The sequence below is a fragment of the Hemicordylus capensis genome, chromosome 1 (genome assembly GCF_027244095.1).
Source record: "Hemicordylus capensis ecotype Gifberg chromosome 1, rHemCap1.1.pri, whole genome shotgun sequence".
NCBI lineage: Eukaryota > Metazoa > Chordata > Lepidosauria > Squamata > Cordylidae > Hemicordylus > Hemicordylus capensis.
This window is the reverse complement of record NC_069657.1, coordinates 236,662,589-236,689,715: the sequence shown is the minus strand read 5'-3', so window position 1 is coordinate 236,689,715 and position 27,127 is coordinate 236,662,589. Positions and strand designations below refer to the sequence as shown.

General features: G+C 43.4%; 1 protein-coding gene across 5 annotated transcripts in view; it reads right to left on the bottom strand.

Moving 5' to 3' along the window:
* The window catches only part of ERBB4 (erb-b2 receptor tyrosine kinase 4), a 1,268,185-nt gene that overhangs the window by 321,298 nt on the left and 919,760 nt on the right, over nt 1-27,127 (bottom strand). For all 5 annotated transcript variants that reach the window (XM_053283383.1, XM_053283386.1, XM_053283382.1 and 2 more), the window contains exons 6-8: nt 12,820-12,938; nt 6,975-7,116; nt 4,037-4,150 (exon numbers count right to left, since the gene is read on the bottom strand). In XM_053283383.1, the coding sequence (XP_053139358.1) occupies nt 4,037-4,150; nt 6,975-7,116; nt 12,820-12,938 (375 nt within the window). The remainder of the gene's footprint in view (nt 1-4,036; nt 4,151-6,974; nt 7,117-12,819; nt 12,939-27,127) is intronic.

Sequence of the window (27,127 nt, the reverse complement as noted above, 5' to 3'; positions counted from 1 at the left end):
TTCCCCCTCCTTTGCCTTATGTCACCAAACTCTATTGCTTCAGGCACTTTTCTCGCAGCCCACCTCCATTACTGCAAGTAAACTGATCTGGGGAGAAAACTGCTTGAAATGTCAGAATGCAATAAACAATGGAAAGGACAAGGGTTTAGCAACCCTGAACTTTCCCCTTTGTTTTGTTTAAAAAACAATGCACACATACACACTTTTTATATATGATTATCTTGACCTATTTCAAACTGGTTTTCAGGCTGGCTGTGGGGTGGAGACTGCCTTGATAGGCCTGATGGATGATCTCCAACTGGGAATTGACAGAGGAAGTGTGACTCTGTTGGTCCTTTTGGACCTCTCGGCAGCTTTCGATACTATCGACCATAGTATCCTTCTGGAATGTCTGAGGGGGTTGGCAGTGAGAGGCACTGCTATTTCTCCATGTCAGCATCATTGCAAGAGGGCATAACCTCCCTAAATGCCTGTCTGGAGTTGGTAATGGGCTGGATGAGGGATAACAAACAGACTGAATCCAGAAAAGACGGAGGTACTCATTGTGCGGGGTCAAAACTCGGGAGGTGATTTTGATCTGCCTGTTCTGGATGGGGTCACACTTCCCCAGAAGGAACAGGTACGCAGTCTGGGGGTGCTTCTGGATCCAAGTCTCTCCCTGGTATCCCAGGCTGAGGCAGTGGCCAGAGGTGCCTTCTATCAGCTTCAGCTGATACGCCAGCTGCGTCCATATCTTGACATAGATGACCTCAAAACAGTGGTACATCTACTGGTAACCTCCAGACTGGATTACTGTTATGCGCTCTATGTGGGGCTGCCCTTGTACGTAGTCCAGAAACTACAGTTGGCTCAGAATGCGGCAGCCAGGCTGGTCTCTGGGTCATCTCGGAGAGACCATATAACTCCTGTATGGAAGGAGCTACACTGGCTGCCGATATGTTTCCGGACAAAATACAAGGTGTTAGTTATAACCTATAAAGCCCTAAACAGCTTGGGCTCTGGGTATTTAAGAGAACATCTTCTTCATTAGGAACCCCACCGCCCATTGAGATCGTCAGGAGAGGTCTGTCTGCATGTGCCACCAGCTCGTCCGGTGGCTACTCAGGGACGGGCCTTCTCCGTTGCTGCCCCGAGGCTTTGGAATGTGCTCCCTCCCCATCTCTGACAATTTTAAAAAAGCCTTTAAAGACGCATCTGTTCACCCAGGCTTTTAAGTGATACTGTTTTGATTGTTTTTAATGTTGTTTTAGAATACTATTTTAAAATTTTTCAATTGTGTTTTAAATTTCTTGTTTTTGTTTTTAACTAATGTTTTAATGTTGTTTTTATCTTGTTGTAAACCGCCCAGAGACATATGTTTTGGGCGGTATAAAAATATGTCAAATACATAGATAGATAGATGACTGGGACAGGCACATTGATGCACTTCATGTGGTTGCCCTGTCATGTCTGTTTTGCCCCATAAGCATAGCTCTTGCTGACCAGTTTACATTAATTTTCCCAGTAAGATTTTTTTCCCATCCAGTGTCTTGTATCTCATTTGTGGAGAGGAGGGTAACAAAGAAAGCCAAAGCCACTGGCAATTTTACTTCTACTGCTTCAGGAAAAGAAAACATATTGAGTTCCTGGGGGGTGGGGAGGAGGAGGGGAGAGATACTGGCTGACATCCAGACTAGCAATGTGATGGTGCAATGGTGACTGACATTGCACCATTGGGCAAGATCTTTTCTATTCTGAGGATGGTTCTGAGGAATTGTGGCAGGCACTAGGCTGAGAAATTTTCCAGAGTTTTTCAGGCCCACCCAAGAAATTGCTGAAATTGGCCTCCCAGTTTCAGTGCCTGAGAATATGGTGAAGAAAATGGGAGGGGCATTTTCAGCAGAAGATACTATGATGGAGACAGTGAGAGACACATTTTGGATCAACACTAACTTAGCTTTAGCAAGGTGGGTGTATTACATGCCCTCAGACCATGCCTAGGTACCATCTCTGACTTCACAGCTCTTAGGCAGAAGGGTCAAGACAGACCTCTTCCTGTGACCTTGAAGAGCTGTTTCCAGCCAGAGTACATCATTCTGGGCTAGATAGACCAATGATCTGACTTGCTATAAGGGAAGCTTCATATGCTCATATGTAGCTTTATCCCTAACATGCCAGTTTTCTGTGTATGTTGGTCTGTCTCCCCGCCCTTCACCACAGTGAAGCAGCATGCAGTCATGTGAGCCCTCAACAGTAGCCTGAAGTAATACAGCCCAGCTACCACCCTCTACCACCTCAGTGAGAACTATGTCAAAGAGTTAACAGCTCTAAACACTGTTTTAAAAGGCCTCAGCTACATGTTAGAAGTTATTTTAATACCACTAAACACTGAAACATTTGAGTGTATGCAGATAGTGAAAGCTTCTTATGCAATCAGACAGGTCTAAAACTCCTGTTGAAAGCTTATGAATTTATTTAACCTCCAAAATGCAATTTGCCTTTTCCTGCCTGATGTATTATTCCACAATGTAGCAATAGCACTAGACTGTATTAGATCTAGATGTATTATTTTCATGATAGCTTCCATTGTGTAGATGTCCAAACACTGAGAAATGGTTTTATTATTGTTCTATGTATCTAGAGATATAACCTATCCTATCTCTAGGCTTAGGGTAGCTAACAATATTTTTGTCACCTCATTCATTTCCATATACATTCACATTCTGAAGTGGGTAAGCAGACATTGTCTAAAGCTATCTAATCAGTCCATAGCTGCTAGGGTCCAAATCAAATATTCTGATCTGATTTCTTGTATGTGCAGGAGCTGCTACTCCAAAAATCGTGGATGTAAACACTACCACAGCAAACTTGATGGCTGGGGTGTAGCATCCAAATAAGTTGAAGAGTCAACTTTCCCTCTGAGCAGATGTGTGGGGGCTGCATACATAATCTTTCACCCTCAAAAGTCCGTTCCACCTCAATTGGATGAACAATTCCTCAAAGTTGTTTTCCTGAATAAACTCCGCCCCGAGAAGGTGCTGAAAATGGCCACTATGATGTCTGCTTGCCTCAACATCTGCACTTCCTGAATTTGGGAGGAACACTGTCTTGATGCAAGCATGTCTTAAGCATATGACATATTTACCTGAATAGAAGACAACTCTGAGTTTAAGACAAACTCCTTAAAAAATACAGGTTAAATACAGATTATATCTGTATTTATCCCAAAAGGAAGAGTACTCTGAATTGAAGATAATCCCTGATTTCTAACATTGAAGCACTTGGAAAAACTGAGTCTTGGATTCAGGTAAATATGGTAATTAAAATGCCAGGCAAGACCCTTTACCATTGTGGATTGATATGTAAGCAAACCAGCCTACCATTTCTGCCTTCTAGGCCCTCAGGAATAGTGGTGATAGGCCAGAGGACCCCAAAAGGCCAAAGAAGACAACAAACCCATGTGTGATGGCAGATAGCACACTTATGACAATGGCAGACTCAGGTCTGCTGCAAAATCCCCATGAAGTGGCAGGGAAGACTATTAAAGTGTAGCTTGCGGGGTGTGTGAATGTGATGCTTGTCCACCTATGCTTTCCCCACAACAAAGAATTTTTTACAAGGCTGTTTTTCTCCCAGTGGTGCCAGGCTGGGTCCTGTTGCTGACACTTCTCCTCTCTGAACGGAAGAACTCTTTGAGTGCATTCCTTTGCATGTATGTATGGAGCTGCATCTCCTAGCAGACTACATAAGAATGTACACTCTGGCAGGATCTGGCAGTCATGTCAGGAATGTTGTAGCAGTTTTGTGCTCCGAGCAGGGGGTTGAAGACCTCCAAGGTCCCTTCCAAATCCTAATATTCTATTATTCCGTAATCATGGTAGCTAAGTAGCTACTGGCTGGCCCACAGATATACAAAAGTGGGGCTTAGTGTCTAGTTCCAAGCAGAATATCATATACTACACCACCGTGTCTTCATGCAATTTCCAAATTAATTTCCTCTTCTGTGTCATCACAGTAAACAGTAATACGGGTAAAGTTACTATAAATGACAGCCTACCTTTAGGGCAAATGTCAGTGCATGGTTTGCACGTCTTAATACCATTTTCTTCAACTTCCATCTTGGGGCTAGGACATGCACGTACACAAGAGCTGATATCAACCACAAAGTTATCTAGAGAAAGGACAAGATATTACTGAAAAGAATCCGTTTACAAGTTGCTCACAATGGACACTCAGTTGTTTTGTTTTGTTTTAAATGGAAGTGGGATCAGTTCCTTTAGGGGGTCCATCAGTAAATATGCATCAGATGCCACATTTTATCTTTTGAAGTTTTATCTAAGCACACGCTCTCCAATATTCTGTCTTTCTGTTGTTGCTAATTTCAACATTCTATAAAAGTTTCATTTCCCTTGAGATGCTGACGCTGTAACTCTGTCTTAATGAGGTTTGTATTCAGGAATATGTTTGAAATGTTATTTTAGCATCAAAGGATACACAGTCACAGCCAAGCTGGTACCAACCACTGGATAAAATAAAAAATGCTTTGAATTATCTCGATCTCATGCACATGCAACAAAAAAACACGATACCTGGATATTCAATATTGACGATAATTACAATTAAGTTTCTAAAACAATGGCCAAAAGGGAATACATTTTTCCCCATAGCAAACATGAGATTTATTTCAATAACTAGAAAGGAAAATGCTATTGAAATACTGAAATATAAATCTAGACAAACAACTTGGCTACTTAAACACAAACCATTGCAACTATTTGTGTCAAAAGTCAAAGTTCACCCTGATTCATTTCTAGCTCACTGGACTGGAGTAGAAAAGGCACATCAGCTTCTGGGATCTGGATATATTTGAATGTATGAAGTTTTCTTATAGCAAATCAGAACACAGGTCCATCTAATCCTGTCTGCTCGGGACAGCAGTGGCTCTCTGAGGTCTTAGGCAGAGGAAAGTCTCTACAAGTCCCATTATTTGAGAGCTGCATAAAGAAGCACGAAATGTAAACCTGTGTTTGATTATCTTTGATATCTTCGAACTAGTAGATCAAGTGTACAGGCCAAGGGAAGAAAGAAGCCTTTGAAGAGGTATTAGCTGTCAGTTCATTACAATGATCTGGAAACAGTCTTTGCTGGTCAAAGACCGCATATGACAAATATTTATATCCTGCTTTTCAACAAAAGTTCCCAAAGCAGTTTACATAGCTATAAATAAAAGCGCAAGATGTCTCCCTGTCCCCAAAAGGCACACGATCTAAAAAAGAAACATAAGATAGACACCAGTATAAACCACTGAAGGGCTTTTTGCTGTGCTGGGGATGGACAGGGCCAGTTGTCCCCCCACCCCCGCTACATAAAGAGAATCACCACTTTTAAAAGGTGCCTCTTTGCTCAATTAGCAGAGGTAGCTGCTAATAAATTATGTTTATTAACTGGAAATAAATTATGCTATATTCTGGAGACTGGAAACAGCCATATAGTGCAAGTCCACAACCTACAAACATTTAGTCAAGTGCTCCAACCATGTTGCCTTCAATCAGCATCATTTTGCATAGAAATCATTGTGGTGTTTGGGTTAAGCACTAAGCCTTCACTGGGTCTCACTCTCCATTGCGCTGAAGAATGAAGGTAGCGAAAGAGCTCGTGCATGCACATCATTCAATTACTATACTACGGACTCTACTGTATTGGTGTGTGATGGCAACCAATGTGAAAAAGCTGTGCTTGTTCTGCAATATCCATTTCACATGTGCAAATCTCTGGATGCTGCAATCATCAAGCTATGAAATGCACAAACTCACCCAGTAAAAGTCCCTCCTACATTTTTAAAAAACCTTTTTTATCCGTATTACAGGAATTGTATCCTTAAACCCAGGTATCTATTCAAAGAGTCAAGTGTTGATCAGATGACCTAAGGATTGTAATGTTATTGTAAAAAAAGCCCACATAAAGGGGCTTTTGCACACATTTGTTTCACGTCTGACCTATGCTGCATCAGAACATGCTAATTTGTGGAGTGGTTCACATAGAGATCTTGCAGTGAGAGACACTCAGTGGCAGGGGCTAACCAAGGTTTCTTTTCAGACTGGACAAAAGGCAACACCATCAGAATTTACCGAATCCAGAAAGAAAGAAGTGAAAGCCATGCTTTCCCCCACTCAAACTGCAGTTATTCCTACTGGGAATAACAGACTACTGAGAGCAGTCTGTATCAGGGATTCCCAACCTGTGGTCCTCCAGATGTTGCAGAACTACAACTCCCATCATTTCCAGCCATAAAAATTGTAGCTGAGGGTGATGGGAATTGTAGTTCAGCAACATCTGGAAAACCACAGGTTGGGCACGACTGTTCTATATCAATAGTTTTAAAACTCTGTAGTACTATATATCCTCAGGCTACTTCAAGCTTGTAGTGGAGTACTTGGTATTTTTAAACCAAATGACTCCTGCTGACTTTCCTCAGTAGCCATTCCAGTTTTGAAGCCGTGAATAATATTGTATTCACCCTGATAGAGATGAGCCTGTTCCGAAAGACATTACCAGACCGCACACTTGAATTTCAAGAGAAGGTCAAATATAAAAGATAATATCCACTTATGTTTGAAGGAAAATGAAAATGAGATTTTGTCTAAGCAAAGGAAATGTTAGAATGTGCTCCATATTTGACATCTGGCATGCATACAAGTCAGTTATTGGATGAAAGCTGAAATTTGGACCATACAAACCGTAATATTTAGCACAGATTTTTGGCTCTAAGGCAAAGGGTGTTATTAAAATGTCAGCACTCAACAATGCCATTCTTAGATTCACTTATAACTTCAAGTTATTACTGTTGAAGAAAATAGGCTGAATTATTACAGTGATCTCATAATTAACTTGGCTGTACAGTTGACATGCTTAGCAATGGCTTCTTAAGATTTTCTTAATGCAGCTTTGAAAGAGTTGTACTCCACTGGGAGGGAAACAGCTTTCATGTAACTTACGTGGGCACTTTTTGACACAAAAAGCACCATAGGTGTATTTGCCATCTCGGTTGCTCTCCATCTGGAACGTGGCAGGATTGTATACTGAGGTCTGAGGACACTGTGTGACACAAGCCCCGCTGTCATTAAAGTTCATACAAGCCTGCAAGATGAGAAATAAAGTTTGAACCAGGGCTTTTGGAGGACCTGATAAAGCAGTTCCTCTATTAACTAAAATCTGACAAATCAATAAACATTATTCTGCTATTCATTCCACCTAAACAATACAGCTTAGCATCTAAAAAGTCAAGTTAAGGTTTTGACTAAAGTAGAGAACAACATTAAAACTAATGTTTTAACCATTCTGTTGTAAACTGCCCAGAGACGTGAGTCTGGTTGGTATAGAAATATGATAAATAAATAAATAAATAAAGATATAGAAGAACCTCATTACTTGTGGGGGGTTCCATTCCTCACCTACTTCTGTGAGTAATGGAACCACGAGTAATGAGGCATTCTGGCTTTGGGGAAAGGGGGGTTAGATTCCAAAGTGGAGGGAGAATGCAAAAAAGAAAAAATGGCCAAAAAAGGTGAAATGATTTACTGTGGTGTTCTCTGTGGGGTCTCTGTATGTGCATAGGAATCCCTCCATGTGCCCAGTAATGCCCCCAAATGCCCCCCAAACCCACAAAAAAAATCACAGGAAAAGTCCATTTTTGTAAAGAAAGGAGCCACAAAATGGCTTCTGAAAACAAAACAGTGGGTGGCAGTGACCTCTGCAGTCACTTCCAGACCTCTAGGAACCACTGTTATGTGGGTTTTAACCTTTTCGCACCCGTGGATACTGAAAAGAAGTGTCCCCTAACCCTAACCCCACAATTACGCAGAACTGTGAATAGCGGTTCTGCAAATAATGAGGTTCTCCTGTATGCACATAATATTCTTATGGTTTTGATCTGTAAATCACTGTGGCAGGGCCAGGCAGTGGGGGCAGATATACCTTGAGAGTATATTCTTCAGTGTAAAGTCCCTGAGAGACCAGATCCTAAAGAGCAGAAGTCACTTTTCTGTTAATCAGACAAGGGAAACTGGCCAGGTGTCAAATATTTATAACAGGTCCAGCCAATCCAGATGCTTCATACCATCTGTCCATTGTAGGGGCTGATGTCACAAAGACCCTTTTCTTTTCTCTTCTGTCCCTGAAGAGTACTCTGAGGCCTAAGGACTCACCTTCTATGTGGATATGTCCTAACCGCAAACCATAAGGTTTGTTTTTTGTCCTTCAGAGTCCCTCCCTCCTGCTCTGTGGCAAGAATTCTTTGTAGGTTTGTTCTTTAACATCTCAGGCAGCACCAGCACAAAAGCAAGACCGGTGGTGCCCTCACACTGTTCAATTTCAGCATCCATATCCAGACAATAGCAATAACCAGTACTTCTGCAAGGATGCTGCAGCTCCTGACCTTACCAAAGCACAATCAACACTATGCTGAAATCATAACCAGTACAGTCTTTCCACTGAAGAGCATGATAGTTGAGATTTCCATTGCAGGAGGCAGAGCAGGACAGCCCCTGTCAGGTTGCCAGAGATCAGGTGTTGCTTTAGCAGCAAGTTGCACAACCATTTGTGCTACTACAACGAAAGCAGATCCAGATCTGTCTTGTGAATCTCTGCAGGAACAAGTGGCCTTCTGTGAACTAAAAGCAAGGAACTAACCTTTTTTTACTCCCACCTAAAGATGGAGGACAATGATAGGGACTGATGCATACCCAGACGGGGTGGCAATACAAATGGTTTCTGTTTACTTACTGCCTTTAAGAGCTATGCGATAGGCACCAATTCATCTCCATCTTGTGGAAAGCCTACAGCAATTTAATTATGGTCTGTCACACTACTGTTTAAGGCACATAGCCTCTGTTAGGAAATAGGGTGGCAACAGGCAAACACTGAGTTCAAGAAACCAAAGGGAATTTAGGAAGAATGGTATGAATTTCCCTATATCAAGAATGGCTAAACAGCAAAGGCTGACTGTTCAGATTGCCAACATATCTAATTTTCTGGAATGATGGGAGGAATGCTTTATAAAGGAACCCATATCGATTTTAAAAGACTAATGTATACAATTATTGTAGAAGTATTAAAGATACAACTAACAGGGAACTATCCCAACAACAATGGGAACATCTGCAGGAATGTTAATGTGGATATTCCCATGATCAGGCGAAATAGGGCTAGAGGAGCCTAGCCCGATTTTGCCTGACCATGAGAACCACCAGGCTCACAGGCGAGCCCGGTGGCCTCCAAGCGGTTAACCCGCTTAAGTAGCCCTCCCCTAAGCCCAGGTTAGCAGAGCAAGAGCTCCACTAAACCAGGCTCTACCATCGTGAGTTGCTGCGGCACAGTTCTGCGCCATAGCAACTCACGAGTAGGCCACTGACTGGGAGGCTTAAAAGCAGCCTCCCGGCTCGGGGGTCTCTCCAGCATGCCCTGCGCACTCGCGCAGGACATGCTGGAGCTTCCGGGAGCCACATGGCCCCCTATCCCCCCAATCCCCAACAGCTCCGTAATGGAGCCGGCAGTTGTGTGGGCGGCCGCTTCGTCCACCCAGAGCAGACTGACTGCTTGTCTGCAGGGAGAGCGGGCTTAGCCCACTCTCCCCGCAAACCCCATCCAGGCTCCTCTGACCGATCGTGAGAAGAGCCTCATTGTCTTTGGATCAAGATCTCAAGGATAAGTTTGGAGAGTAAGAGCACTTTAGCTTCTGTTTAATTCTGACTCTCATTCTCTAAATACCTCTAAATCCTTGTGTGTAAATTTGATGAAACAGTAATGCTGCAAATACACATCAGTGAGACCCACCTTCAGATGGTTTGCGGGGAGGGCGGGCTTAGCCCGCTCTCCCTGAAGAGGATCCCCAGACAGCCCAGGGTGGCCGGATTGGCCACCCACATGACTGCCGGCTCCATCATGGAGCTGCCGGGGGCTGCGGGGATCGGGGGCCGTGCAGCCCTTGGAAGTTCCAGGATGCATGGTGTAAGTGTGTGGGGCATTCTGGAGAGACCCCCAGGGTTAGGAGGCTTGTTTCAGGGGTCTCCTAGTGTGTTGCCACAGCATGGAGCCACGCCGCGGCAATACACGATCAAAAAGATGGGGTTAGCGGAGCGCTCACTCCACTAACCTCGGCTAAGGGGAGGGGGAATTAGCAGGGTTTGCTGCTGGGAGCTGCACAGCTTCCGTAGCAGCAGACGATCAGCAAAAAAGCAGGCAGGGCTCCCTTAGCCTGCTTTTTGCTGTTCGTGAGAATCTCCTCACTGATGTGCTTTCGAGAATGTTTTCACAAATTAATGCATAGCAGCACGTAAACAACAATGGATGATTGCATTACCTAGTCAGTTTCACAACGGGATATTATAAGTTTATAAGAAATAGGAATTATATGTCAGAACATCTCTTAATTCATCACATTTTTTGTTAATTTATAACATAACTCATTTATTTATTTTCCTCAATCCATCACCTTTATCCACTGTTGTTTTTCAGGGCACCTTGTCATAATAAGAAATTATTTAATAACTTTATAATAGATAGGAAGAACACTAATGGCATATAGCCCAAAGCCATGGTACAGTAACTTTCCATAAAGAATATTTTAAAATCAATCTGAAAAATCTTCAACTTGTGGCTATAAGATTTCATTTGTAAGGTACAAAGTACTAGAGAAAATCTACCAAAAGGTTGGCCATTGATGCACTGAAGTTTGGTTACACTCTGGTTAAAGCAGACATGATGGCAGCATAAAGCAAATCAGGGCTAATGAGACAAGAGAGTGGAAGATCTGTGATCAGTGTGTGTGTGTGTGTGAGTGTGTGTGTGTAAACTATAGGAAGTTGCAGGGATGGAACCTGAATCAAATTGGAGTACCCATGCTGGAGGGAAGTTATGTTTAACACACACACACACACACACACACACACACACACACACACACACACACGCTGGCACCTTTTTCACATTCTGAATAGCAAACCCTGAAGTTGTTTGTTTGTTCATATTTATATTTTTATTTTTATACCACCCTTTGTCCTATTTCTCCATGGGAAAAATATTTATATTTTTTAAACTTTTTTTTTTTAAAATGGAGACCCTATCATAGCTCTCCTACAACTTGTCTACTTTCACCCTCTGTTTTCAACAATGAAAGGGGCACACAGGTGAGAATAGCAATAGCAATAGCACTTACATTTATATACCGCTCTATAGCCGGAGCTCTCTAAGTGGTTTACAATGATTTTTAGCATATTGCCCCCAACATTTCTGGGTACTCATTTTACCGACCTCGGAAGGATGGAAGGCTGAGTCAACCTTGAGCCCCTGGTCAGGATCGAACTTGTAACCTTCTGGTTACAGGGCAGCAGTTTTACCACTGCACCACCAGGGGCTCATTCAGAGAAGAGCTGAACCCCTCCCCCTGCATGGCTCACTTCCATTTGAGAAACGAGCTAGGAGGAAATAAAGCAGGGAGGGTTCAACACCCCTCATTCAAGCACCAGATTTGTTGTTCAAACACACATACACTTCATATATGTGAATGGGGAATGGGGCCACCATTAAAAAATGGGAGGACACGGGGGGCAGTGCATTTATTGATGGGCGAGCTGTGTCCCACAGATTAGATTTCTGAAACAGAAATGGGGGTGGGGGGCAAGCCACTTGTCAGGGGGCACTTGCCCCCCGCCCCTGCAGGCACCCTTGCCTTTAATACTAAACTACACACTCAATTCCCCTATGTTTTTTTTTATTTGGCTGATCTATACTCCATCTTTCAGCACAAAACTTTCAGGATGGCTTACATGTTTTGTTCTGAAAACATGAAGAGCTCCTGATTTCAAAGCGAGGATTGTGAGAGTGGCAGTGGTTGGCTAACCATCCACAGCATGCAGGAGCAAAGTGGATTCCACAAACAACAACCTTTAGAATGTTAATCCCTTGCCATGTTTTTGTTCTGCTTTGAGCACCATTGAATTGCTATTAAGGACTCATGCTGAAATACAATGGCTGGTATCCTGACTAAATGTACATGAGGAAGTCCTATGAAATTTAATAATCCTTTGGAGTAACTCCTATAGTACTATAGTAGTAATATAATTAAGATGTCAGCTAGTATGTGCAAAAACACATATGATTTTTCACATTTATTTTAGCTCTGAGATGTTCCATTATACTCCTCACTGGGGAGGCTCTGAATCCCAACCTGACAGGTGTGCAAACTGAGTGTGCACAGTGCTTGCCAATGTAATGTGTTCTCAACAGTTTAGACTTAATGTTGATCACCAGAACTCAACTGTGGCCAAGTTAATTGTTTAAGTTGTGAACATCTGACATAGGATGTGATCAGAAGCACACTTAGATGAAAGCATAGAAACCAATGGGATGTATTTAATACATGGGCAATAGATTTTGTTCTCAAGAAACATGATGGATAGATTCTGTGTGTGTGTGTGTGTGTGTGTGTGTATATCTATAATCAAACTTCTGATATAAACTGCCCACATCTTATAAACGTTAATTTTAGGGAAGTAAAAAAAATGTATTTTCACTTAAGATAAAAATCACACCAATTAGCATATAAATGGTTTCAAATCTCTATTTGCAAATCTCATAAATGTTTTAATGGGTGAAATAAGCTGATAAGTAACAGAAATGTAATGGAAAAATATGAATGCTAAAATGCCTAGTGAATATCTTTCACTGTACGTGTAGTATAATTAAAGTGCCTTTTTTTAAAAAAAATAAATTCCTTGGAGTAAAGTATAAGAACGAGCAGAGCTGCTGGTGGGCTGAGGGAAATGAGAGAACGCAGAAACATACAAAGCAATCTGTGTCCTTCGGTCCAGAACAGCCTCCTGCACATTCACGATGGCAGCATTCACTGACGGAGCGCCCATAACACCGCCCATCACATTGCTCAGCACACACCATCTTCGTTACTGGAGAGGGCACAAAAAAATCACAAACATATCAGAAGAGAAAACAGAGAGTGATGCTTGAGCTGAACATAGAAACCTAAGAAAATATGAGACAAGGACATTAAGGAGGGACCATCCACACATCTGCCGTACATTATCTTTACTTTATGACATGGTAAGAGCCTGGAGTAATCATTAAGATGACTAAAATAAACATAAGGCCAACTAAAGGAGAAAATATAAAAATAGGGCTATAACTAAGGATGTTTTGCACCCAAATCTTGCTGATTTGAGTGATTTGTAGACATAACAAATCACCCATGTGCTCAATTGCCCAGATTTGGGTACAAAACAAATCACCCCAGATTCGTACCCGAAAAATTCAAAGATTCAGACCTCCAAAGTGGGTGGGATGGTAGTGCCCAATGGGTGGAAGCTACCACCCAAATGAGAATCCACACTCATTTCCTACCAGAGAATCTACTCTCAGAACACCTCAGACATTGAAAACAACAAAACCCAGTGCCCCATGAGCTTGTTTGGGGGGTGGTTAGCACTGTATGTGCACTACACCACAACCTGCTCTGGGTCACCCTGGTGCCCCCCCAAGTGGACTTATAGGGCTGCTGAAACCCCCCATCATTCCCTATGGGGGAAAAAGCTTAAAGATGCACCAATTTCAATTTTTTAAAATAAAAAAATCACCCCTTTCACCAGTTTCTTTGAAATCTGGGTGGTAGCAGGCACTCATTGGGACACTACCACCCAACCCACTCTTCTGCTCCCAGAATCCCTTTTCTGCCCCGAATCTGCCACAAAGACATGCCAACTTCAATTTAAAAAACAAACAAACCACCCCCTTGCCCAATTCTTTTGAAATTTGGGTAGTTTTCACCCATTGGGAACTACCACCCACCCCACCTTTCCTCCCAGAACCCCCCCCCACAAGATTTTCAATGACAAACCATGAATCCACTCTCATATGCTACCAGAGAATCTACACTCAAAACATCTCAGAAACAACAGAAACCAGTACCCCATGGGTGGGCAATCCTTGGGGGTGGTTGGTGTTGGAAAGTTAAAGGACTTTGTGCTGTTTCTTGCCTCAGACAGTGGAGGACAGACTAGTAAGTCAGAGGGCTAGAGGGTCAAGATATTTGTCATCCCTTCTCCACTGCTCTGATGCTATCCATTTGAAATGTAGATTGCTAATCTCAGGGATTCAACTTCCTCCTTCCCTCTCTTGCTACCTGCCCGCCTACCTTGCAACATGGCAAGTTCCTCTCCCTGCACCAAATGTGCAGAGAGGATGCAGAATCCATCTGCATCCAGTTAGATAGATAGATTAGAGATCCTAACTCCTCACTTTCCTATCTAGAATGGAGTTCCTTAATAAATGCCTTTTATATTGATTTGAAACTATGAATTGGCTCCAAGTTACTTTACTCTCAGCACACAGGCATGCCTAACTAATCTACCGCTGTGTTGTGCCTCTGTGCACTCTGCTATATTGAGAAAGGGATTCTCTCACCACAGAGAATTTCCAACAGGTTATGGGAGCCCAGTATTTTCAGCTGCGTGTGCTGCAACTAGAGAGTTAGGTTTGTTACAGGAGATCCATTGAGATCTTGCGTGGACACTTTGAATTGCTAATCTACAGTAACTGCCTTTTGGAGCCGGTGAGAATGGCCACTTACCTAGAAGGGAAACTCAGGCTTACTATCCTGCATGCAGACAACTACTTGGAATGGAAAACCAGACTGAGGATTGCACTGAAAGCAGAAGGACTCCACCAAGTTACTGAGGAGACCCCCCCCCCGCCAGATGGAACCACAAATGCTGAGAAAACTTTGAAACAAAATTGGCTGGTCAAGGATGCAAAAGCTATAGCTTTGATTACAGCTTCTGTGAGTAAAAATCTACTTTTTGCTATTTGTGATCTTGGAACCTCAAAGGAGATGCTAAGCAAGCTAGATTCCTTGCATATGAAAAAAGGGTGGGCATACACCTTTAATTTACGAAAGAAAATGCAGGATCTTCAGAATAAAGAGGGGGACTGTTTTTCTACTTTTGTGGGAATTTTGGAAGATTTCTTTTTTCAATTTAGAGAGGCAGGAGAACGATTTTCAGAGAGTCAGAGGCTGGAAGCTCTGTTCCTGAGCATGCCTCCCAGCTATAGCAGTATAATTGGCCCATTGGAAACCCACACCAATTTAAGCTTTGAAAAGGCTGTGGAGACATTATCCTCTGAAACAAGCAGAAGAAGAATTTTGAATTCACACAGTGAAAGTGAATTGGCAAGCAACTTTGCTCTTAAAGCAACAATTGATCATTCTAGGCAAAACTCGAGATGGGGAGGGAATGCTGCAAGAGGAAACCGCATGGGGCCCCCACATTTACATACAAAGAGATCTGATTATGTTGCCGCCAGAGAAACTCAGCCCAGAGAGAGAGGTCATATGACTGTCAACAGAGGAACCGGGACTAAAGCCTTTAGATGTTTTCTGTGTAACGAATTTGGCCACAGGGTGGTGAACTGTCCCAAGAATCAGACAAAGGATGTGGGTCAGACAAAGGACTTTACTAAGGATAATGGAAATCATGATTTCAAGTTTAATACAGAAAGATATTCCAACAGAAACAGGAATTATAATGTTAATCTAATGCAAGGTGATGAAAAGTTTATTTTGGATTCTGGTTCATCCGTCCATATATCACATGATATGAATTTCTATACTTAACTGTTTGATATTCCTGAAGAGACTGTTTATTTGGGCAATAATACTACAATTAAAGCCAAGAAGAAAGGTGAAGGAATTTTGTATTGCAAATTGCTGAATGGATCTGTTAAGCCATTTTTTCTTAAAGATGTTTTGTATATCCCTGACTTCTCAAGCTCCTTGATTTCAATTTCCAAGCTAGAGAAACAAGGCTGTGAACTGTATATTAAAAATGGACAATGTGTTGTTACCCAGAATGGAGAAGTTTGCCTTGTAGGCTCTAATTTGAAAGGTCTTTATTGTGTGGAATCTACAGACAGAGAAAGACCAGCCCATTCTAAACCTAATGAAGTAAACCTTGCCAAGTCATGCCTACATGAGAACTGCTCGCGACTATGGCATAGACGGCTAGGACACAGAAGTTTTGAATCAATCCAGAACATGAAGGAACAGGGATTAGCTAATGGTATTGATTTTGTACCATGTGACATTGTAACTAACTGTTTTTCTTGTCTTGAGTTCAAAGCAGCTGACAAGCCATATCCAAAGCAAAGTGAAAGGAAAACTGAAAAACCCCTGGAATTGATCCACAGCGATATATCTGGACCACTACCAGCAACCATAGGTAATCAAAAATATTTTCTAACTATAACAGAAGATTTCTCATGATACACATGTGTATTTCTACTAAAGGAAAAATTGCAAATGCTGGAGAAATTAAAAGAATATGTGCTGATGGCAAGCAACAAATTTGGCTGGAAGCCAAAGATCCTATGCACAGACAATGGAGGAGAATATATGTCCAACGCTACACAGCAGTTCCTGAGAGAACACGGAATCGTGCATCAAACTACGGTACCTTACTGCCCGTTCCAAAATGGAATCGCAGAAAGAAAGAACAGAACTCTACTGGACATGGTAAGATTGCATGCTTGCTGATGCACACCTCCCACAGAAATTCTGGGTAGAAGGCATCATGACTGCTACATACATACAAAACAGAATGCACACAAAGCCTATAGGAACAACACCTTATGAACTTTGGCATGGTCATAAGCCGTCAATGATACACCTGCGTGTCTTTGGGAGCACGGCTTACTCATACATCCCAAAGGAAAAAAGGACTAAGTTAGGGACTAGGGCCACAAAAGGGATTTTTGTAGGCTACGCAGCACAATCCAAAGCCTACAGGATTCTGGATCCTGATACCAACAGGATAACCATAAGCAGAGCGGTGTGTTTTGAAGAGAATTAAAGAGCTACACCTTCAGAGGGAGCATATACCGAAGCAAGCAACCAGACCAAGCACCCTGATGACTGGATTATGCTTCCTGATCTCAGAGGAATTGAGGAGGAGGAGACAGCACATCCAGAACCAACCACACTCAACACAGAGACCCCCAGCGATCCACCAGACGCACCTGAGGTCATGGAAGAGACCACAGAGGGTGAGGGGTTAGGCGATCAATGCGCTCAAACAGAGGTGTTCCAGCTCTGAGGCTGTCCTACCTCGCAAGAACAGCGGAACAACCAGAACCTTCATCATGGGAGGAAATATCCCAGCTATCACAATCAGAAGATTATGATGAAACCTTTGCACCAGTGGTTAAACATACCACAGTAAGGACTCTGTTAAGTATTGCTGCTAGCAAAGGAATGTATGTTGAACACCTAGACGTGAAAACTGCATTCTTGCATGCTGCCAGAGCATGGAACATAAAACTAAATGATATGCTACTTCAAGCAAATTTCAAAAGAAGCAACGTGGATCCCTGTTTATACACAAGATGCATAGATGGCAAGTGGACTTATATTTTGGCGTATGTTGATGATTTGATTCTTGCCTATGAAAATCCAGATGACAGCAAGGAAATAATGCATCATCTGAACAGAGAAGTGGAAGTCAAGCAACTTGGCAACATTGCACACTACTTGGGCATTCAAGTACATAGAGAGAAAGATGGAAGTTTCCTCATCAACCAAGAACAGAAAATTAAAGACTTGATAAACTTGCTCAGACTGGAAAATGCAAATCCTACACCAACTCCAATGGAAGTGAACTACATAAAGCAAGAAGATCAAACTGAGCCACTATCTGACAACCATAGATATTGTGAAGCATTGGGTAAGCTTTTATACATTAGTACACTCACTAGGCCAGATATTAGTACAGCAGTTGGCTTACTTTGTAGAAAGACTGCATCACCAACAGTCAAGGACTGGAATGCAATGAAAAGACTTGTTAGGTACCTAAAGGGTACTGCACACTTTAAGCTCAAGCTGCCAGCTAACCGTCAACCAAAACTTGAAGCATATGTAGATGCAGACTGGGGTGGAGATATAACAGACAGGAAATCCACCAGCGGTTACATAATTTTCTATGGAGATGGAGCGATAAGCTGGTCAAGCAGAAAGCAAGACATAGTAGCATCATCAACCACTGATGCGGAATATGTATCAGCTGCACAGGGCTGTCACGAGATACAGTGGCTGTGTCAACTACTGAAGGACCTAGGTACAGATGTACCACAGCCCATACCAGTGTATGAAGACAACCAAAGCTGCATTCAACTCTCCAAACAAGAAGATGTAAAGAGGAGTACCAGACATATTGATGTGAAGTACCATGTAGTAAGAAGTCTGCAGAAGGATGAACTAATCAAGCTGATCTACTGCCCGACAAATGAAATGCTCACTAAGCCACTACCAAGACCCTGCTTTGAAAAGCTGAGAGAGAAAATGAATCTTGTGAACTGAGTCACGAGACATCGAGAGGGGGTGTTGGAAAGTTAAAGGACTTTGCACTATCTCTTGCCTCAGACAGTGGAGGACAGACTAGTAAGTCAGAGGGCTAGAGGGTCAAGATATTTGTCATCCCTTCTCCACTGCTCTGATGCTATCCATTTGAAATTGCTAATCTCAGGGATTCAACTTCCTCCTTCCCTCTCTTGCTACCTGCCCACCTACCTTGCAACATGGCAAGTTCCTCTCCCTGCACCAAATGTGCAGAGAGGATGCAGAATTCATCTGCATCCAGTTAGATAGATAGATTAGCGATCCTAACTCCTCACTTTCCTATCTAGAATGGAGTTCCTTAATAAATGCCTTTTATATTGATTTGAAACTATGAATTGGCTCCAAGTTACTTTACTCTCAGCACACACGCATGCCTAACTAATCTACCGCTGTGTTGTGCCTCTGTGCACTCTGCTATATTGAGAAACTGCAGTTATGGGGCTGCTGAAACCTCCATAATTCCCAATGGGGAAGAACTTTAAAGACACATAAACTCCATTAAATCTTTAAAAATCCGTCCTCTGCCCAATTCCTTTGAAATAATTCTGGCAGCTTCCTTGCCCCCACGGAGCACTACCACCTACCCTACTCTGCTCTAGGCCACCAGTTTCCCCCTGATGTGAAGCTATACCTTTGCTGAAACCTCCATTATTCCCTATGGGGAAAATCTTAAAATTTAAAAATTCACCAAAAATCAGCCCTTTGCCCAATTCCTCTGAAATTCGGGTGGTAGCTTCCACCCATTGGGCACTACCACCTCCACCCATTCGTTTTGCCCTGGGGCATTTTTTAAAAATCCAAAACATTTTGGATTCAGATTTTGGAATTTCAAAGAACAAAATTGGGGTGTTTCAGATTGGCTAATTTCCTTCAGATATTAAACAAGTTGTTATAGTAAGAACTAACCTGCCTGCTTTCCTTTTACTATCCCTACAACTGGACTAAATTTAGTCCAAATCGATCAGGCAGTTCACAAGTAAGCCCACTTGTATCTCAAATGTTCACACATCCACCATCTTGAAATGCAGTGGATGACATCATTGCAAGCCATGCACTTGAGGTGTCCCTATGTGTCCCTAGAACTGTACCAAATTTGGTCCAAATTGGTTCCCACTTCCTCCTTAAACATTCACGTGTCCACCATCTTGAATCAGGGTGGATAAGATCATTACAAACTATGCCCTTGAGCTATCCCTTTGTGTCCCTACACCTGTAGCAAATTTGGTTCAAATCAGTTTTGCGGTTCACAAGAGAGGCCAATTGTGCCTCAAATGTTCACGCTTCCACCATCTTGAACTGAGGTGGATTATATCATCACAAACCACGCCACTGAAGTGTGCCTAAATGGCATAGTCCACCCCAAATGGACTATCCACCCCTATTCATGATGGTGGATGTGTAAAGATTTGAGACACAAGTGGGCTAACTTGTAAACCACCTAACCAAATTGAACCAAATTTGCTTCAGCTGTAGGGACACATAGGTATGCCAAAATGGCATCATTTGTGATGACATCATCCACGCCGATTCAAAATGGCAGGCATATAAACTTTTGAGGAGCAAGTACAGTAACTTGTGGACTGTCTAGCTGATTTAAAACAAATGAGGTACAGTTGTAGTGAGTGACACACAGGGAAAATTGTGTAATTTGTAATGATGCCATCCACCCCGATCCAAGATGGTGGACACATGAACATTTTAGGTGCAAGGGATATAACTTGTGGACCTTGATCTGAACCAAATTTAGTCCAGTTGTAAAGAAGTGAAAGGAAAGCAGGCAGATTAGTTCTTACTAGAACAACTAGTTTAACATCTGAAGAAGGCTAAGATCAGACATCATAAATGCAGGGAAATTTGAATGTTCCATAAATATGTGCTGAAGTGTTCTAGGAAGGAACAAAAACTCCAGTAAAGGCATGAGTTATTTGTTATTTTAAGTGACAAGGATAACATATGCTACAAATATTTGAGAACCATTTTGAAGTAATCTTTACTGGTGGAGTGGGGGTGGTGGTGACAGTGAGATCAGAGGAGCTTGTTACACATGTCAGGATTGCAATTCACATACAACAGCATGGTTTTTTTGAGCCTAAAACAGCAATCCTATGCACACGTATGTGGGAGTAAACCCCACTGAACACAGTGGGACTTATTTTGAAGTAAACGTGCACAGGAATTTAGGGGGTTCACAGAACTGATTCGAAGGGTTTGGTTCAAATTCAAGCTGAATTTGAACTAGCCTGCTGGCCCATTTGGGTCAAACCAGCCTCCAGGTCAGTCCAAGGGACAAACCAGGCTGGAAGTGGTTCAATTTGGCTTGAGGGGCATGCTTGTAAAGGGGAATCCAGTGAGGCGCTCTCCGGATTTGCTCTCCATTTTGTAAAATGAAACAAAACCCAGCCCAAAACTGAATAAAGAACATTATACTTTATTCAGTTAATTAGCTAGCCTGCTATTAGGGGGAAAGTGCTGTTGGCCCATATTCATAAAATATGCAGAAGTGGCTTACACAGGTTAAACACTACTGCGTCCTGAATTCCCAGGATGGCTGGTGATTCAGAAATGAGCAGTCAACAACCAGACTGCTCTCTTCAAGGTAATCATTAAATGGGACCTCCTGAACTCTCTATCCAATTTAAATATGATTCACTCTTCAATGATTCATTACATTAAAAAACTATAAAAGGAATTTTCTAAAGTTAGCAGTAAGAAATTGGAAAAGTTCGCTGTGGACTAAATTTTGTTTTTGCCAATGAAAAGGTGTATGTTGTGCTCTAGTAATACAACATATACTTTTATTCTTTATCATTTCTATAAGTGTTTTAGCATATGAAGACCTTAGCATGAAGGTGTTTTAGCCAGAGGTGTAGCCACCATTGCGTAGCTGGGTTCAAAGAACCTGGGCCACCAATGAAAAGGGTCGCCAGTGCAGTGACATCACATGCAAAGAGGGCATGCCCCACTCATTAGAGGGCCCATCCCCACCCTCCCAATTTCATTTCCAGCCAGCGTTTGCTGGCTGGATGTATTTATTTTCCTTTATCTCCCTCACTGGAGTGAGAGAAAGGGAAATAAATATGGCCAGGCAGCAAATGCTGGCTGGAAATGAAATCAGGAGGGCTGCAGTGGGATATCCCAAGCCTGAGTGGGGACATACTGCACTGTTTTTAGCTTTTTCCCAGTTTCTTCCTGGAACAACATTCTTCTGGAATTCAGGGTTAAAATCCCTTATCCTGTCCATGAAAATTTTTGTACTAGCCACCATTTTGTGACTGACTTTGCCTCCCCAAGCTGCTTTCACGTGCACAGGGTGTTGCTGGTGGGGCTCTTGGTGAGGCAGGATATAGCTGCTTTTCAGCTGGCTCTGCCACTGGTTTTAGCACATGAAGACCCTCACCACTAGTGAGACACATTGCTGTTTATAGCTGCATAACAAGATGGTTTGCCCAAAGCAACCCACTAAAAACACAGCTAAGGAACCCACTACGTATGGCATGCAGCATTACTAACTCTGATGGACTTGTCTTTAGTTAACAGGTTCTGGATTTGGAACTGCTAGGGATCAGGGGTGGGGGTGGGGTCCATGGTGGGGGTAGGGTTAAATCCCCTACACTCATCATGGTCCTGATCCATGGGGGAGGGCTGGAATTACTAAAGAAAAATAGAGTTAATAATACTTTAAATGTCACATGCAGTTTGGCTATAAGAATAGGGATAAATAAATGAAACAGCAGCTAAACATAGCTTTCAGCAGAAATTCACCACCACCCCAAAATCAAACAAAATACAAATGCCTTCACCTGTTTCCAAAATACTGCCACAGAAATAGAAAAGTGGACCTCCCAGGGAAGTGTGTATCAATATTCTGAGAACACAATCGAAAAGGCCCTGCTCTAGTAACCAATGTACTTTTGTCCCATGTTAGGCTGCTATTGTTGCTGTCAATACTGTTCCTATAGGGATTTGTTTTGGATATCTGCTGCTGTTTTATATTAAATCTAGTTTACTGACTGTAGTAAATCATTGCCTACCTATCTGCTTGTGGTAGATAACAACCCTGCATTCCAAAGGAAGATAACTTAAACCAGGACCTCATTTGCTGATATGAAATCTTAGGGTGGATCATATTGGAGGAGATGCTCCTCAGCATAAGCAGGACCCTGACTCTTTTGGGCTCTGAAGGTCACACCCAGCACCTTGAATTGTGCCCCCACCAAAAAACTGACAACCAAAACAGATATTTCAGGACAGGTGCAATATGTTCTGGCTCCTCTCCAGCTGCACAGCAGCGTCTGTGTCAATTGAAGTATTCAAACTGTTTTCAAAAGCTGCTCCACACAGAATGCATTACAATAATGTTCCCATTGTATCTTCGGTCTCAAGTAAAATGATTGCTGTGGAGGACCAAGGTCTAGACCTCTTGGGTTTCTGTAAATAAGCCACTGTATTGTTGTTAATATTCCCAAACTTCTTCTTGTAAATAAGCCCTGATAAATGAATTGTATGATATTATATTCGTAAAACTAAATTATTGTAAATAGGATTTCTGTGCTTACAAATCTCTGTGCATGGAGAAGGCTGGCCGGGTCAAAAGTTCATTCTCGTTTCACTTTTGTTTTAGCATTTTGACAGTTGGTTTTGGGAGGGAAAGGAGATTTTTTAAAAGAGAGGGAATTTTTTGTTTGTTCGAATTGGCCAGCCTGAGGAACTGATGGGCAGAGAAACTGCATATATTAGGAGAATCCAGAGGAGAGTCATCAGAGTCCTCAGAGTCAGAGGCCTGGAAGATGGAGAAGTCAAGAGTCTGCTGGGGAGAGGACTAAGGAGTCCAAGAGAGAGTCTTGGAAGGCAGAGAAGTCAATCTGCTGGAGAGAATCAGAGCTGAAGTCAGGAGAGTCCTGGAGGTGACAGCTGGAGGGATCTATGCTGATGATAATGCACCCCTAAGAAAGCAAAGGGACATCATGGCAAGGGCTCTCCTGTCTAGACGTTCAGCCTATTGATGAGTTGACTGATAATCACTACTGCAATGACTACTACTATGACTGTAACAACAGATATTTATATAGAGGTGAATCTCGTAATCTGCGGCACCGGCATCTGCGGTTTTGTGTATCCATGGTCGGGCCTTGTGCACTCAACCTCAGTATATACAGTAAAACTAAGGCTTAAAATGTGCAGATCCATGGATCCCATGTCCCTGGAAATGACCTCAGAGATCATTTACCCCACATTCCCATTCACTCAATGACTCATCCGTGGTTTCATTATCCGCAACTGTAGGAAAGAACTGAACCCCCACAGATATAAAGGTCCACCTGCATCACTTTACAACAAAAGTTCCCAGAGAGGTTTACATTAGGGGACACGAAGAAAGGGGCCTGGTCTGCAATCGAACCAAATAAAATGTGGTTTGAAGATAACTGGTTTGATAGTTCAAGTGGTGTGGTGGTGGGTGCCATTTTGGAGAACTGTCATCTGTTGGTTTTCCCTTGCTGATTGGTTCCTGCCACTGCCTTCCGATTGGCTTGTGATCTCCTTTCTCCTAGTTGGCTTGTTGTCATGTTGTCAGGGACAACTCTACCCCCACTGGCCGGAGAAGGAATGAGGGAGTGTAAACTGTATTTAAAGCAAGGCAGACACCGCCTGCCTGGCTTAATTCTGCTTCTGGATCTGGAGGAAGAGAGCTGTCTGCTGCTACTCAGCTGCCTGCTGAGCTTTGCTCCGTTTTCTTCTGCGGCTGTTGGTGTCCCCCCACCCCACCTAGTCTTTTCTGTTATTTTCGGGGGGGGCCTGTAGGTGGGTGGCTGGCCCATCTTCTGGCACCCATCTGCCCTCCTTGTGGCTGCTGTGTCAGTGTGTGCTTGGCTTGATTGCCTGGAGCTCCTGGTCAGACAGGCTCCAGCTGAAGATGCCGAAAGAAGATGTTGGATTGGCGAGTCCCTGCCAAAAAAACCCTTGGTTGGTTTAGAGTTCTACTTCTTTCTTTAAAATAGGACCGACTTTGAGGGAAGGTATTTACATAGGTAGGTACTAGGGATGTCTAGGGCAGCACAGTTAGGAGAGTAGATTAAACCTCATAAATCCCTTCTCCCTCCCTTCCCTTAGACTTACCCCACTGTTGCTTGCTTCCCCACAAAAGCCTTCCCCCACCCCACAATGAAGCCTGCTTTTTCATTTGGGGAGGTTTAATTTTTCTTGCTTCTGTGTGTGCACTAGAGTGCTACACACAGAAGAATAAATAGACCACCCTTGGTCCCACACACCCCTAAAGGTGCTTCCTCCCCATCAACTGAGCTAGGGCTTGAATTGAAAAAACCCAAGAAGTCTGGGAGGGTGCAAAGCAGAGTTAGGAGCAGAGTGGCAGGTAGGGGGTGATGCTGCAGGTCATAGTGGGCAGCAGTGAGAGGGGCCTATTCCCCACAGTTAGTGGACATCCCCAAAGATATTATTGCATGCAGGCTCACCTATCTGGTTGTTCTGCCTGCTCCTGAAGCACAGCCACCTATGGTTGCCAAGGGAGAAGGGTGTGTGTGTCCCCATCATGGAAAAGACTCTTCCTGTGGCAGTGGAGGAGGTGATGTTGTTGGCTGCTAGCCCAGCCAGACTGTACTCTCCATCCTCCTCCCCAATTTTTATTTTAAAAATTATTTATTTTCTTAAAATATTTATACCCTGTCTCTCCAGTACACTACTGCTCAGGGAGGCTCACAACAATAAAATAGATATAATGTGAAATAAGCCTAATAAAATTAACCATATTAAGTAAACAAGTTAAAAGTCCAGGCTAAAACCACAATCACAATTAAGTTCCAAATTAAACATTATTTAAATAGCTACAAATTGAGATTTATAAAAACTAATTCCCTTAGCAACCCTCCTTATCAAACCAATCCCTCTTATCAGTGTGATGACCCTGGTGGTAACCCCCAGGAGCAGGAGAAACCAGCAGCCCCAGTAAGACCACCACCACCAAAATGGGAATGGACTGCTGGCAGCATGGTGTGGGACCACTTTCCACTTGGCCCTGGTGACCCTATACATGCTGCCTGCACCCACCGCAGGGCACAGATCTTGGGGCATCGGTGATGCGGAGGTACCTGCAATGGCATCACCCAGGGGGGCCTTGCTCCTGCTGGCAGCACTAGTAGGCCTAGTGTGCCCTCGACTAGTGGCAGCAAAGCACATGCTCCTGCTCTGAAGCAGGGGACAATGCCAGTGACGCAGCAGGTGGGCAAGCGGTCTGGTTGGCCAGAGTTTTATCTCATAACCCAGACGACTGGAAAGATGATTGCTCTGGGAAAGCAGCAATTCCAGGTGGTGAAAAGTGCCGGCTTCCGCTAGCTGCTCCAAATGCTTGCCCCGAATATGCACCATCTGCATGTCATGCAGGGCCTGACACCAGCCTGCACTTCACTACAGATCTGTGGACCAGTCGTAGAGGGATGAACGCAGCTTTCCTGTCCCTCACGATGCACTGGTGGAGGCAGGAGAGTGAGGGGACATCTGCTGGTGGTGGCATTTCCAGCCCCTGCATATGGAGTTGCTGAACACTGGCCACATGGCAGATAAGCTGTCAGTGGTTATCAAATACCAGGTGGAGGAATGGCTGTCTGGGCAGCCAGACCTTCACCAAGGGTTCCTGGTCACCATCATTGTGCCAACATGTTGAGGACAGCCCGTCCGCTGCAGTTTGTGTCCATCCATTGTAGGCACACACTCTGCTCCTGGTCGTGTTGGATGTACTTGGCCTTAAGGAGGCTCAGGCCAGGCGATGGCAAAGCCTCCCCACTGAAGGCCCTGCTGCTGCCATGGCTGTTCTTGTAGAAGGGTGCCGTAAGATAGTAGCCCACAACCAGAGTAAAAAGGGTAGGCGGATGCTCAGGGAGAGGCAACGTGAGCTCTGCCTACCTGAACACATCATCCCTCAGGATGTTTAGACCTGATGGAACCCCACCTTTCTCCATCTCTCTTGCAGGAGCAAGAGGCGGTCATTCATGACCTGGCAAGGAGGTATGACTTGGGAGTGTGCGGCTTATCCAGTGCAGACTGGAAACTCATTTCCAAGGTTGTCTTGACACTTGAGCCATTCCTTGTTGTTGCCAGAAACAGCTTGTATGCCAAAATAGCAACACTGAGCTAGGCTTTGCCCACCGCTCTTCTCCTGGAGAAGGCGATGGGTGACCTCCAGACCTTGCTAACCACTGGGCAAGCATGCACCCTGGCAGGTTAGCTGAAGACTGGAGTGGTGGAGCAGCTCAGCAGCATCTTTGGTCGATCAGCAGACAATGTTTTGTGACTCAACAATGAAAGGCAATGCTGTCACCCCTGACGAGCTGCCCAGGTGGAGCATCTGGAGGGATGCTGTGCTGGGGCTGGATAGGGTCAATTGCTCTCTGCTGCTAAATAAAGAGAATCACCACGTTAACAAGGTGCCTCTTTGCTCAGTTAGCAGGGGCTAACTGAGATAATTGCTCTATCTCCATTCATAACTTGGAGAAGCTACTGCTGGTCTTTGTAGACAATCCTGAGTTAAATGGATCAATGGTCTCAGTATAAGGCAGCTTCCTATATTCCTCTGTTAGCAGGAACAAATTCCGAAACTGGGAGTGCTCATCCTCCAGTTATGACACACTTCAGCTGAGTTCTACGAGTGTATCCTGATATGAAGAGAGCCAGCATGGTGTAGTGGTT